This window comes from Octopus sinensis, linkage group LG7 (genome assembly GCF_006345805.1).
Source record: "Octopus sinensis linkage group LG7, ASM634580v1, whole genome shotgun sequence".
Taxonomy (NCBI): domain Eukaryota; kingdom Metazoa; phylum Mollusca; class Cephalopoda; order Octopoda; family Octopodidae; genus Octopus; species Octopus sinensis.
The window spans coordinates 107,648,103-107,663,970 of record NC_043003.1 but is presented as its reverse complement, the minus strand read 5'-3'; the positions used below and the strand labels follow the sequence as shown (position 1 = coordinate 107,663,970).

Sequence of the window (15,868 nt, the reverse complement as noted above, 5' to 3'; positions counted from 1 at the left end):
CACACTCGCGTGCGTATGCACACACATTCTCACAAATACATATGCATATATTTGATGTATATGTATACATATGTATATATATATATATATATATATATATATATATATATATATATATATATATATATGTGTGTGTGTGTGTGTGTGTGTGTGTGTGTATATAATACACACACATTCCGACACATCTATATGCAAATATTTGATGTATATACATATATATGCATATATATATATATATATATATATATATGTGTGTGTGTGTGTACATATATATGTATATATGTATACGATTACATATTAAACCATATATATGTATATGTATGTATATGTGTGTGTGTGCGCGCGTGTGTGTGCGTGCATATGTATATATATATATATATATGTATATATATATATATATATATATATATATATATATATATATTATATATATATATATAAAATGTGAGTGCACATATACTTACATGAGTATATATTATATATACATATATCTTTGTGTGTGGAGGGGTGTAGAGGTGATTATAACTTACCCCCCCCCTCATTCGCTGGAATATTGGTCACTCCGGAGAAGACGGTGTTAAGCGTGAATAATGTGTTACAGAATTCCTGCTTCATCGAACTGGAAAATGCACCAAAGTGCAAGAATAAAATGGCAACAGGGAATGGGAAAAAATAAAGACAAGGAGAGTGGAGTGGGAGGGAGGGAGGGCAAAACAGAAAGTGAGATAGTGAGAGGGAGATGAGGATGGAGGATGAGGAAGAAGAGATCTTGCGATGGAGAATAAAACAAGACACAAAAAGAAAAAATGCAAGTATTGTGAGAGAAAATGTGCCAGATGAACGGAAGAAAGACGCGAAGTTGGTAAATGAGGGACATAAAAAGAAAGAAAGAAAGAAAGAAAGAATGTGATACATATACGTATATATATGTGTGTGTGTGTGTGTGTGTGTGTGTGTGAGGGATAGAGAGAGAGGGGGGAGAAAGAAATGTAATAAAAAGAAACAGAGAACGAAAGGAAAAAAAGGATAATAATGATGATGTCAATAATGACAGTGGTGGTGGTGGTGGTGGTGGTGGCGGTGGTGGTGGCGGTGGTGGTGGTGGTCGTCGTCGTCATGACAGTGCTACTGTTACTGCCCATGACGATGATGATGATGATGATGATGTTTCTGCCGGTATTAATTGAGGTTGAGGCGGCGGTAAGTGTTGGTGTGGTGATGGTGATGATGATTGTGAAGTTGATGGTGCTGATGGAGCAGTTTTGGTGGTGGTGGTGATGGTGGTGGTGGTGGTGGTGGTGGTGGTGGTGGTGGTCGTCGTCGTCGTCGTCGTCGTCGGCGGCGGCGGCGGCGGCGGTGGTGGTAGTGGTGGGTAATGTGATGTGCAATGGACTTTTAAAAAAGCATAAACCATTCCATCTGTAAAAACCAATATGTTTGTGTGTGTGTGTGTGTGTGTGTGTGTGTGTACATATATGAATGAATGAATGAATGAATGAATGAATGGATAAATAAATAAATATAAAAGGAGGAATTGTTATTGTGTCTGACTGAACTACGATAACAAACGTTTAAATAAATATAATGTAGAAGGCAATATTCTGAGTTCGATCGATTGGAAATAGTACAAGTTTTTGTGGGCTGAGCTTGAATGACTAATGTAGAGCAAGAGGGGCGGTGTAGGTTATCTCAAGAAGCCAAGATCACAATGCAATTCCAATCTTTTGCTAGCTGAAGCTATTTTCCTTCGTTCGTCACGATGAGGCCTTATGGAAAGCTCTGTGTCACAGAATTGCTGCTTCGTGTCTCGTGTAGAGTCACCTGAAGGGTGGAACACTCATGTTGCGGGACTAAACAAATCCGAGGTGTGTAGTGGTGTTGGGGTATGTGCGGGAGGCGAAAGTGAGGGAAGCAAGGGTGGGGTCTAAGGGATGGGATGGAGGTGGGTGGGATGTACCTGCTTCCCCAAAATTGCTTGACGTGTGCGTGTGTGCATGTGCAGGTGTGTGGATCATGGTATAGGTGCTGGGAAGTGGCCAAAATTTTGAAACCAAATGCAAGAATCTGATGAGAATTTAAACTGGTCTCATCAGGTCCAAATATTCTACCTGTTGTGTGGTTGTATTTAAACTGGTCGTATCCGGCATCTCACACCTACCCAACAATGTCATTCTAAAAAATGGGTGTGTGATAAGTAGCTTGCTTACCAACCACATGGTTCTAGGTTCAGTCCCACTGCGTGGCACCTTGCGCAAGTGTCTTTTACTATAGCCTCGGGCCGACCAAAGTCTTGTAAATGGATTTGGTAGACGGAAACTGAAAGAAGCCCGTCGTATATATATATGTGTGTGTATGTATTATATATGTGTGTGTGTGTGTTTGTGTGTCTGTATTTGTCCCTTCCCCCACACTACCACCACCATCGCCTGACAACCGATGCTGGTTTGTTTACACCTCCGTAACTTAGCAGTTCCACAAAAGAGACCGATAGAATAAATACTAGGCTTACAAAGAATAAGTCCTGGAGTCGATTTGTTCGACTAAATGCGGTGCTCCAGCATGGTTACAGTCAAATGACTCAAACAAATAAAAGAATACCATTGAAATGTCGAAGCTACAAGGTAAATTATGATTAATTAAAAACAATGAGAATTAAGAAACATTACATTTGACAAAGTAATCTGAATGCTAAAATGTTTAGCAATTTCTTTTGCAAATTTCTTTTAATTCGAACCCTAACGCTGTGATTCCCAGCATTTTCAGTTCCAAAGATCTCTTTTATTCAAATATACTTTCCCACTGATCCAACGCTTCTGAGAGACCTGCTTTCTCAAGAAACCATTTTTTCCTCTTGAATAATATCTATGCCACAATTGCTTATCCCTTTCACTGTCCTGTGTATCACATGGGAAACAGGATATGTTTCCCTGGCATCCATGCATCATATATGAGACAGATTCCCAATCTTTTTCAGCTACCAGAGAAACTTAGGACTTATGAAAGGAAAGATTTGTATTACTCAGAATGTTTTAAACAAGGGTTAGCAAAAAGTCAGAAAACAAACATGGACGTTTAGGATAAACTTACGAAAATGTTTGGTCAGGCAAAGGGTAATATTGATGGCGGTATTAAGCAAAACGTTTATTTGTTTCATGTGACAGTTTATGCTTTGTTGATGTCATGTTCTATTTTACGTTCTTTGGCAGGAAGTTTTAAATATAGATCAGGTTCTGCATGTGCCCTTTTCGGTAATTTTGATTTTATATAAAATAGAAGAAAACGACTAGAAATTCTAAGATCTATATAGTATATGGAAAAAGAGGTATTAAACGGTTAAATTCTAACGCCATCTTTACGTTTTTATATAATTTTCTGACTTCCAAACCTGCCTCATCTTAAATTAATCTAGAAGGGATTGTCTCCCTCTATGATAGTTGACCATCAAGAGTACACTATGTAGATGAGACAAAATCTGGTCTCCTGCAATATAATGCAATAAATTGTTCCCTGGTGATTCATTGTAGTTAAGGATCTAACTACACATGGAACATTCATTCAATGCTGTGGTTCCAGACAATCACAACGAGAAAAGGAATGTAGGGAACACATGATATAATCCTGTGTTTATCGTAATTTCTCCTATATTTACTCTGTATATCATAAACAGTGACCTAAGCACTATATTACAAGCAGATTGGATAATGGTAATTGACGTAGAGCTCAACTGTGAAATAGTATATCTAACTATAGGCACAGGGTATACTAACTTTATGGTAAGGAATTCTAATATCTTTTATGACAACAAAGGCAGCGAGCTGGCAGAATCATTGAGACGTCGAACAAAATACTTAGTGACACCTCGTCCGTCTTTACGTTCTGAGTTCAAATTCTGCCGAGGTCGACTTTACATTTCATCCTTCCAGAATCGATAAAATAAGTACCAGTTGAACACTGGGGTCGATGTAACTGATTTACCCGCTTCCCCGAAATCGCTTGACGTGTGCGTGTGTGCATGTGTGCGTGTGTGCATGTGTGCGTGTGTGCATGTGTGGGTGTGTGGATAATGGTATAGGTGCTAGGAAGTGGCCAAAATTTTGAAACCAAAAGTCCGAAGACAACTCATTGATTATAATTACTGTTCCTGTGAACTCCCAGAGTTTTACAAATTATTGCACTAGCGACTGTAATCCTATACAGTCGCTCCATCTAACAATTCATGCTACATGCAAGCCATAATAACTAGCGACTGTAGCAGAATTATTAAAAGAATCTTGGGTGGAGAAATTCTTTCACACCCATTTAGCAACTCTGAGTCCAATCCATGTACACAAAAAGGTCTTCTGCTGTGGTTTTATGTCTTCAGAGCGAAATTTGGACAATAGATACGATGCGGAGGATCGTCGGTTTAATTTATATATATATATATATATATATATATATATATATATATATATATATATTATATATATATATATATATATATATATATATAGTGAGAATTTACAAAAAAACAAAAGACGAAGATGGGTGTATAAACAACAAACAGATGTATTAGTTTAACGCTCGGGAAGTGAAAAAGTCTTTTACGTTTCGAGCCTACGCTCTTCAACAGAAAAGAACACATAAATAAACAGGAAGAGGAAATAGAAAAAGGTTTAGTGGTTAGCGATCTATCATGGCGAATACCAGACAGAGGGGTCACACAGGGGAGCTAGGAAGAAGGGGAGATAGTAAATTAGTGGTGATCCAAAATGAAGGTGCGCGTGTGTGTGTGAGAGCGTGTGGAAGGGGCTGGTGACCTTGACGTGTGCGTGTGTGCATGTGTAGGTGTGTGGATGCTGGGAAGTAGTCAGTGCTAGTCTGTGCGGGGTGGTGTGATTTGGTGTGGTGTGGTATGGTGGTGTGTGGTGTGGTGGTGTGTAGTGTGGTGGTGTGACGTGGTGGTGTGTGGTGTGGTGTAGTGGTGTTGGGGTATGTGGGGGAGGCGAAAGTAGGGGAAGCAAGGGTGGGGGTCTAAGGGATGGGTTAGAGGTGGGTGGGGTGTATAGGGATGGTGAGGTTGGAATGTGTAGGGGTGGGTAACGATGGTGGGGTGACAATGAAGGGAGAGGGTGGAAGGGAGAAGGTGGGTAGGAGGGAATAGAGGAAGTAGGTGTCAGAGCAAGAGAGGAGAGGTAGGTGGAGGAAGTAGGTGTGAGAGGAAGAGGAGAGAGAGGAGAAGGGTTAGAGGGAGAGGGAAGGAGAGTTGTGCCCATGTGGCGCAAAGGAGCGAAGAGAGAAGATTAACCCTTGCTCACGGCGAAGATGGGAGTCCGGATAGCCTCTGTGCAAGGACAATCCGAACACAGAGAGGTGTTGTAAAGAGTGACCAGTAGAGCGGAAATGGGCCGAGACCGGGGTGTCCTTGCCGAGTCTGATGCCTTGGAGGTGTTCCACGAACCGGTCAGCCAAGCAGCGTCCCGTTTGACCGATGTATAGAGGACAGAGAGAGCAGGAGATGCAGTAGATGGCGTTGCTAGAAGTGCAGGTGAAGGAGTCAGTAATATGATAGGGTCGATGATGGGTGCCTGTGAGGACAGTGGTGTTGGAGAGGTAAGAGTAAGTGCGGCAGCGTGGGCGGGAGCAGGTGAACGAGCTGGGTTGGGAGGTTGGGTTAGGGAAGAAGCTATAGACCAACAGGACTCGTAGGTTGTGGGCTCGTTTGAAGGAGGGGAGGGGTCGGAAAAAGAGGAGCGAAAATGCTACTTTTTTAAAATTAGGTACATTTAAATTTCTTTATATAAATACATTAAAAAAACGTTTTTGTTTTACATATTTCGGTTGTTTACAAACCTCATCAAAAATATGTACTTAAATGAAATAGGTAGAGAAAAAAGATTATTAAAAGAATAAACGTTCATAGTGTACTTTTCTTTTTCAGTAAAAGTACATGATAATTTCCATTAATTTTTGTGGCGTTGCTAGTAGTAATTTCAGCTGTTGTCTGTGATGGCATATCAAGTAGTGCGGTCAAAATTGTTTTCAAAAGGAGTGGCCGCGCGTGTGTGTGTCTGTGTGTTTATGTATGTATGTATACTTTCTGTTGTGAATTTGACGGAGGACAACTAGATATTTCTTAAATTAATTCGATTTCTCTTCACGGATGCACCTTTCGAAATATAAAAGAACACATGTTCTAAACATTGGTAGTATGTGGTGTCCTATATTCCATAGTAAACCCTCGCGCACGCACACGCACACACACACACACACACACACACACACACACACACACAAACAGCACATATACGCACATGCACACATACATAGATACATACATACATGTGGGTGTGTATTTATGAATGTATGTATATATGTGCCTGCGTCCGTGTGTTTGTAGTGTATGTATACATATGTATATGTGTGCGTATATATAACAGGCTAAAACGGTGCATTACCTTACATCCCTTCACGCCAGATAGTAACTTCATCAATCAATATTTAGTTATCGATCAAATACGTACACAAGACTGAAGTACTGGACTCTATATGATCAATTAAATCCTCTTGAAGGTGAAGCCCCAGTATGACCTTTGTCCTATGGCTGAAACCAGTAAAGTAGATTTTTTTTAAAATTTATATATATATATATATATATTATATATATATATATATATATATATATATATATATATATATATATATATATATATATATATATATGTATATATATATATATATATGTACTTTTGCGTATGTGTATGCGCGTGTATGTGTGTGTGTGATAATGTTCTTTATTATATCAAACGAAGCCCTTCCCCTTAAACAAGATGGAAATGACCCAAAAAGTTGTTCCTACATATCTTTGATTTAAGTCTTATAGGATTAAATATATTAAGAAATATTGGCCGGTGTAATCCTCCGGTTATTCAAAGAGACACCATTTTTACTGCTGTAATGCTTTTTAACGTAGGTTTAAATGACCAGATATGAGTTGGAGATAAACAATGACTAGACTTCATAGTACTTAAGACTATATGTTATAAGTTAAAACTTTTTCGATGAAACAAAAATACCAGTAATAGACTGCGTCTAACTCACTGGACTAAATCCTTTCCTCCTTCTTTAACAAGTGTGACACCTAAATGAAGGTTTCTCACAGATGTGCAATGCCAGAAATTTAGAGAAAGATCACAGTCTATTATAGTTGATAGATACTTATTTCACCGATAACAGACGATTAAAAAGTAACATGGCGGGATTCAGCCTTAGAATGAAAAGAGGCAAACTTTTCCCTGTCATTATATCGATTCCAGCAATTAATTGCCCTCTCAGTGGTAAGCTTTCACCACTTAGAATAATGTGGTGCTCTCAATAGAACAAGAGATAAGTTCCTGTCGACTCCAACCACCGATGTGTTTTCGATTCCTAATTCAAATTCCTGCATCTTGTGTCACTAATTCCTTTAAGAAAATAATGAAACTCACAATTCATAAAAATTATGGTTTTTGTTCTTAAGTTGTGTTTTTTTTTGTTTTTTCTCAGTTTGATATGTTAGATTGTTAACTAATTCGCTTTACAAATTAAATTCCAATTCTGCTCAGAATTGAATTTATCTTTTATCCTTCGGAAGTCGAAGGCAGGCATGTAATGACGTCGAATCAATTAAAATCGATGATTATCTATACTCCCCTACAAATTCGTGATCCTCTACCAAAGTAAAAAACCCTTTTTTTTCTCATCAATAAGCAAACGAGACAGTAAACAGTTTTCAAGTTTCGATTTCAAATCCTGCCAAGTTCGGTTTTGTCGTTTCTTCCTCCTTCGTCATAGGGTGGCACTTACAAAGTATCTATGAAATACTTCGAGATCGGTTGATTCAGTTGTTGTAGTTGCTGTAATCGTTGATGTTACTGTTGTTTGATGTTGTTTTGTTCTGTTGTTGCTGTCATTGTTGTTGTTTTTGTTATATAAGCTCTCACCAATCCAAAGCGAGTACTCCAATGAAAAACACTCTCACACCGCGATCATTTCACCTTCTCAGAGATGTCTAGTACTGCATAATATAATGTACTCTTCCATCCAGTTTTGCTTTTTAAGGTAATAAGTTGTGATTGGCAGGAGATTTAAGTCTTTATTTTAGCACTTCAAACGCACACGTAGAAGTTAGGTCACACGTAGAAGTTGAATGGGTGGAATTTATTGGTATGGCGATTTAATAGAAAAGACGAGTGACAACCTGATTTCACTTTGCAATGTTTTCGATGATACAAGTTGTAATTGTTGTTATTGTGTAGACCCCCCCCCCCAGATCAACGAAGCCTTTGATCAAAAATATTCCATCCGTAACCATCTTATCTTTTCAGAGATTAGTTAATGTAGCTACTTTACCTAATGTGGCCTTACCTTTTTTAAGATTATAAAGCGTGATTTAATGGAGATTTGACTGTTATTTCTAGTAAGTCAAGCAATCATGTAGAATCTATTTTATTTGGCTCGTAATCGATTTAGTTAATTATACCACTGTCCACTACAAGAAAAAATATTAATCGATACGAAATCAATATTTTACTCCTAAATAAAAAGATTGATCGATAGTCTCACAGATAAAACACTATTGAACGAAAGACATAAACATAGAATTAAAAACGAAAATGGAAAGAAAGAGAAGCAAATTGTTTTAAATATGGCACCCAATACATAAAGGAAAATTAGCAAAATAAAACAGATACGAAAAAATTCGTTTGTGGAAATATAAATGAAATTTTATAAGGTAACAAATGTTTCTTTAAAATAGCAGACTGGAAATAAAATCGTGCTTGGAAGCTTTTATAAAACCAATCATAGATATTAAATGAATTCTCGCTTTTCTCCCATTCAAGCATCTTATTTGATATTCTAGAATATGGAGAGTACTGAAAGCAAGGCTATTGGTAATTATTATCAAAATTCAATGGTTGACTACATGAATACGTGTACGTGTGGATGGAAATATAAAGTAGACAACATAAATGGCTACACTGCATAGATTTTTGTAGGTTTGTTTGAGTGTGAAATTATTAACATGGTCTGCGTCTATGCGTGTGCATGTATGTAAATACATATATAAATGTGTGTGTGTGTGTGTGTGTATGTGTGTGTGTGTGTGTGTATGTGTGTGCAATGTTTGCTATTCTTGGTGTATGTTTGAGTCTCTCCACATCTGTTGTTACGAATACAAAAACGTATTTATATATGAGTTTGATCTATATATGTAGCTGTATACAAATACATGAATTAACTTATATACGTGTTATCCTATGCATAAGTATACAAAATGTACGCCTATAATGAACGAATTTATTTATCTGCCTGTGTAAATGATCGGACATATAAGTAGCAAACAGAATGATTAACCAAAAATGAAAACAGAATGGCCGATAGTTGAAAATAGGTCGAGTAAGTAAGTGCAGTTAATTACAATAAACATCGGAGGAGACTGTGTAAGAAACAAATCTCGCGCGGCACCTTCGGCAAGTGTCTTCTACTGGCTCCTTGGGCAAGTGTCTTCTACTTATAGCCTCGGGCTGACCAAAACCTTATGAGTGAATTTGGTAGAAGGAAACTGAAAGAAGCCCGTCGTAATATGTATGTATGTGTGTGTGTGTGTGTAAGTGTGTTTGTCCTCCCAACATCCCTTGACAACCGATGCTGGTATGTTTGCGTCCCTGTAACTTAGCGGTTCGGCAACAAGAGACCGATAGAATAAGCACTAGGCTTACAAAGAATAAATCCTGGGGTCGATTTGCTCGACTAAAGGCACATAGAAATAATCGGACTGAATACCCGATCGCGCGGTTAAACCATTGGGAGTGAAGGACTCCTAGCCTTTGTTAGGGCATCCTATAGGAGAAGGTAACTCAGGTAACTGGGATAACTCCGACATAAAACCTGCGGCTCAGTGGTTACCGATGATGTTGACTTGATCTTCTTGATCGGATTATGGCTGCTGTTGCTTAGTGAGTGGTATTGACTCAGTGCACAGCCTTTCCTCACATTAAAAAAAATCTTCTTGCACAGGCATTGCACGATAACAACATTGATTAAGCTTCGTGCAATGGCCATACTCAATAACGAGGGGGCAGCCACCATATATTGGGTCATCCCATAGATAATGCGGTATTTTCAATTGCATGAACTAAAAGTTGGAGGGGGACGGGATAAACTACTTGCATCAACTTGTTATAAAACAGGTAGTAATTTTACCTTATACTTATACTTAGTGCAAGTTTTGAAGAGTGCAGTTCGATTTTAACAGTTATTTTTTCAAAGCTATAATAGAAGTGACAAAGGAGCATATTCGATATATTTTTCTTTGAGTTCAATAAAGGCAACAATGCAACGGAAAGTGCGGGGAACAATAATGCAGTATATGGGATCGGACAATAAGTGTAAGCCAGTGTCAACGGTGGCTCTAGAAATTCCGAGCTGGAAAGTACGGCCTAGAAGACGATCCTCGTCCTGCAAGATCTATAGAGCTCGACGAGGACGTCCTGCAAACCTTGGTTGAACAAAATCCCATCGTAACTGTTGAGGAACTAACAGAGAATCTTGGATTTGATCATTCAGTCATTCAAGTCAGCGCTAGAAGCAAAACGACCATCTTTGTTTTCAAGACGAAAGGTGTTCTTCTATCAGGATAATGCTCGGCCACATACAGCGAGGGAGACATTCCAAAAGCTGGAGAAGTTTGAATGGGAAACGATGTCCCATCCAACATATTCGCCGGACATTTCTCCATCTAATTATTATTTATTCCGCAGTCTTCAAAATCATTTGGACGGAAAAAATATGAATTCCGTAGATGAGCTCAGAACAGTACTGAGGGAGTATTTTTCGTCACAGACAAGTGAATTTTGCAAGAGGGAGCTTCGCAAGTCTACCATGCTCATATATAGTTAAATGATAAACTTTTGGAAAGTTTTACATATTTTTACAGTTCCAGTGATCTATAGCCTTCGAATCAGCTTTCTCCTTTCTGGTTTTGAGAATCGTAATTTCTCAAGATTGGTATTTAGGCAGTGTGTTACATATCACCGTGCCCCAATAATTACAAGTAAACTGGAACTCAATAGTTTAGCTGATATTCAGCCGTATGTTAACACCCGCGGCGAGCTTCCATACAGTTTCTGTTGTCCCAATTTCATTCTCAATATCTGGAGAGATCATAACATTATTCATATTGCATAATTCATAAGCGAATACTAATGAAGCTTATTTTCGTTCTGTATATTTTCAGCCCCTGGATGTCGAATCCCGACAGACCTTCGTGGTGAATGGCGCTATACTTTGAAAATCGCCCGCCGACTTTTGGTTGATGTGAAGTACATTGGTCTGGTATTGCTAAATAACACGGTGGTGCGATTGAACTGTGAGAGTCGCGATGGAAATATGTTTCTTTTTAGGTGAGAAAAACTTTCTGTTCCTCTTTCAATAAAAACTATTGTAATATCTGTTAACTTTTATCGTTTGCTTGTTTCACTCATTGGACTGTGGCCATGGTGAGGCACCGCTTTGAAGGTCTTTAGTCAAACGAAGCGACCCCAGTGCTTGATTTTTTTTTAAAACCTGGTACTTATTCTATTGGTCTTTTATACCGAACCGCTAAGTTACAGTGACGTAAACAACTCAACACTGATATGAATATGAATAGACCGGTATGAATATATAGAAAAAATTTATTCATCGATCCTCCATTGATTTCGAAGATGAGTATTTAGTAGATCGATCAACTAAAGGACCTACTTTTTTAACTAATCTGTGAAGTGACGGAGCTTTCAAATACACACGTTTAGCCTTATCATAAATCTCAAGAAGAATCAGCGTAAGGAGAATACAGTGTGTGACAAATCTGGATATTTGAATGGTTGTCAATCATCATCAAGCAAACACCGTCTTGGTAAAAGAAAAAAAAGTCAACTGTTAAGAGAGCTAACTATTGGAAATGGTTGAAAAAGAGATGATGAAACTTGAAGAAGTGATGTTCAAGCATGAGGCAGGTATCTGTTTGTCTATATATGGCAAGTCAGACCAGCGTCACTTCACAATTTGAATGATACTGAAAATTCTGATATGAAGGATTAAAGACCGGATATAAGTTAGTCAATCCAATAGGCGGAGCTTCATATCAATGAAAGGGGCGATGCACTAAAAAGCCGTCAAATGGAAGGCCTCGAAACGGTGCATATTCTCTCCTGATGGCCTCTGAAACTTACTGGCGATCGATATGAAGACCTTTCAACTGATACCATTTGCACAAGCAAGCTGTCTCCAAATCTCAAAGTATTGAGAAAGTTGGGTATTTGAATTACAGGTACAATCTATCTGGGAAGCTTCCATACAGTTTCTGTTGTCCCAATTTCATTCTCAATTTTTGGAGAGACTGGAGGCTGTAACACAATATCCTTGTCCTTCGATGCTTTGCATTTTGGACAAAGATATTCTATTATATTCCGTTCGACGCCAATTGTTATTTCATTTATCTTTAAGCTTTTGTGTGCGATCGCCATCGGAACACGAATGGAACAATCTTTCAACTATATATTGTCAGTCCTCATTATCTTGCCTTCTTTGTACTTTAAGAACATCCGTTTCCGTTGGTTGTATAATAACGAAATCGGTGAGGCCCCATACAACAAAGTCATGGTTCTTAACGACTGCTTTATTCCAGATATATCCTTAATGTTGTTACTAGTGTTACATCCCACCTAATTGAACAGACCAATGACTGGTTTTCTAACTGCCACTATTGAACAGACCAATGATCGGTTTTCTAACTGTCGCTACAGCATCTGTTTCTCAGGGAAAGACTCCGAAGTGTCCTTCCATTTTTTAAGAAGCTAGGATGTGATTTATGGAAATTTTGGTGCTATTTCAAACGGATCGAATTAAAACGTAGAGATTTGTTGATTTATCCGAAAATCATAGTGCAAGGTATTACGGGAGGACTACAAAATAAAGGGAATGTATGTTCGATTTAATAGGCACAGCAAGTTAAAAGTCCATATTTCATCACTGGCACGACATCATGTCTATAGCCAAAACATTTTACTTTCCACCACCGAATCAATCTAGTTCTAAAAAGGGTGTTGCTTTTTTGACCTTCCTTTTCAGACATAGTTTATCTAGATTAAATCTCCAAGAGGAGTTATTGCTCATACGATTATAAACTTAAGAAATGAAGCATTTTTTTTTTTAATATTCGCACTACTTTTCGATTGGTTTTATCTGCAGTCGTCATCAAATGTCCAATTTCTAGATATTTACATACTAGAAACTTTTTATTTATAAACTAAGAGCTACAACACTCTTTCTTTACTATGCCACTAATGCATGTATATTTAATGTTACGTTTTTAGATTTAAATACATTTTTCACAAAAAACAGCTATAATATACTGCCATCATCGACAGCTCTATTTAGCCGCCTTCAGTGAAAAGTCAATTTAAACAACCGGAAAATATGGATGCAATCATTAAATACACGCACATCAGTACCATAGTGGATAAAAATAATACTACTGCAAGTTTAGAACTAAAGGCTACAAATTCGAAACCCCTCAGACACAGTGTACCTATCTGTATCGTAAAATATGACTGAAATCAAAACTAGCTTAGAATGTTTCATCTCCAGAGAAGAAATTAAAAGTGCAACTATTATAATCATATAATTTATCTAGGACTACGTCATTAAATGAATTCTTCGTTCTTAAGCCAGTAGGCTGGGGTTTGATGAGTTCGGGTTGTTAACTTCAGTAGACTAAGCAACCACATGGATGCTCTAACATAGCGCTGAAGCTGGTGGTTACAACTATAAGAATGATAGCTGATTTTTGTTGGTTTGTAATGCCAAATTCAGATCCTTCCGCAGAAATGTTACATGAAAGAGATTAGTGCCTCATCGTAGAGGAGGTTTAGCTCTCTATTTCACGCAAGAAATCGAGGATAAACGTAAGCTGAGGACGTAGATGGGTGAGTGCAAGTTATCAAAACATTCGTTTGTAATACAGTTTTCTTACCCCACTCACAGGATTACCTATTTACAGCGAAGTGGATTGAACAAGCGGAGTTGTTGCTGCAACTTCAACAACGCAGTAACGGCAACAGAATACGAACGGTCGATATTTAGACTCGCAAGTTAACGAGGAAACAGTTCTTCCAAATGCGATTCTTTACTATATATTTCCATGTTTTATAAACGCTCTTAATTTCTATTTTAATGCATGAATTTATAGATCTTTATCCCGCCATTTTCCCATTATGCTAAATAGTTCCACTTTGTCTTTTAGTTTCTATCATTAAACTACTGAATGCGTAACATTTAGACTAAGTTACTAGAAATTCAGTTATGTCTTCAATAAAGCTTGCTAAAAGCGTAATACTCGAACGCATAACGGAGTTAGTGAGGCGGTCGATTCCATCGACTCCAGTACCTGACTGGTACTTGACTTTTTTCGATCCCAAAAGGATGAAAAGCAAAGTTGATCTCGGTTTGGATTGAACTTAGAACATAAAGAACCGGAAAAAATAGTACAAAACGTTATTTCTACGCTCTACTGATTCTACCAGCTCGCTGCCTTGTTGTAGCATTCCATCGGTTACGACGAAGGTTCCAGTTGATCCGATCAACGGAACAGCCTGCTCGTGAAATTGACGTGCACGTAACAGAGCACTCCACAGACGCGCGTACTCTTAACATAGTTCTCATGTAGATTCAGCATGACACAAAATGTGACAAGGCTGGTCCTTTGAAAGAGAGGTACTACTCATTTTTGCCAACTGAGTGAACTGGAGCAACGTGAAATGAAGGGACTTGCTTAACGATACAACGTGCGACCGGGAATCATCACTTTGTAATAAGACAATAACAGCTATATGAACAAACGGAGTCCATAGGGGCTAATGATGTGACTGCGTCGGCAAAAGTTACACAGTAAAGATCGTAAACCAAGTGGGGGGGGGAGAAGAATGCGACCTAATGTTCTTATGTTTTACCTTTTATCGTTTGCTTGTTTCTAAATGTTGTTACTCAGGCGCTGTAGTCTTAGACTACGACCATGCTGTGGTACTGCCTTAGAGGATTTAATAGAACAAATCGACCCCAGTGCCTGTTTTTAAAAGCCTGGTACTTATTATATCGGTCTCTGTTTTCGCAGAGCCGTTAAGTTACGGGGACGTAAACAAGTCAACACGGGTTGTCAAGCGGTGGTGGAGGACAAGCACACACACACACACACACACACACACATACTCACACACATTGGTCTTTTAGTTTCTGTCTACCAAATCTATTCAAAAGGCTTTGGTTGGCCTGGGGCTATAGTAGAAGACACTTGCAGTGGGTCTGAACTCGACACTTTATGGTTGGGAAGCAGACCTTATCGCATAGCCACGCCTGCGCTCTCGGTAGAAAATTTTACTTCAAGACGAAAGGTCAGTTTCGGAAAGTTTCCTTTTTCTTCTCTTTACGGTATGGCAATTTCATTGAATAATAAATTTCCTAAAGTTGTTACTCAGGCGCTGTAGTCTTAGAGTTGCTGGCTGCTGACCAAATTAATTCTTATCTTAACCACTCTTTCATGATATTGGGAAATCAGCTAAGCTGAAGGCGATTTTTTGTTTTTGTATTTGTATTGTACAGAGACTGACGATTGAATACTAAATAAGAACAACAGTTGAGAACATTAATTAGATATTCTTCTTATGAAGTAATACCATTCCTTTGCATTTGTCATCATCTCACATCGTTTTCGACAGCATACTCAAAATAAACATTGTGTGTGAAGTTGTTTAATGCAAAGGGTTAATTATAACCGGATTTTATTCACCTCTATCAACCGTAGCTCTTCTCG

At 38.3% G+C, this 15,868-nt stretch overlaps 1 protein-coding gene across 1 annotated transcript in view; it reads left to right on the top strand.

The window, feature by feature from the left end:
- The window catches only part of LOC115214146, a 396,588-nt gene that overhangs the window by 368,363 nt on the left and 12,357 nt on the right, over positions 1-15,868 (top strand). The window contains exon 7 of the mRNA XM_036505091.1: positions 11,258-11,423. Within this exon, the coding sequence (XP_036360984.1) occupies positions 11,258-11,423 (166 nt within the window). The remainder of the gene's footprint in view (positions 1-11,257; positions 11,424-15,868) is intronic.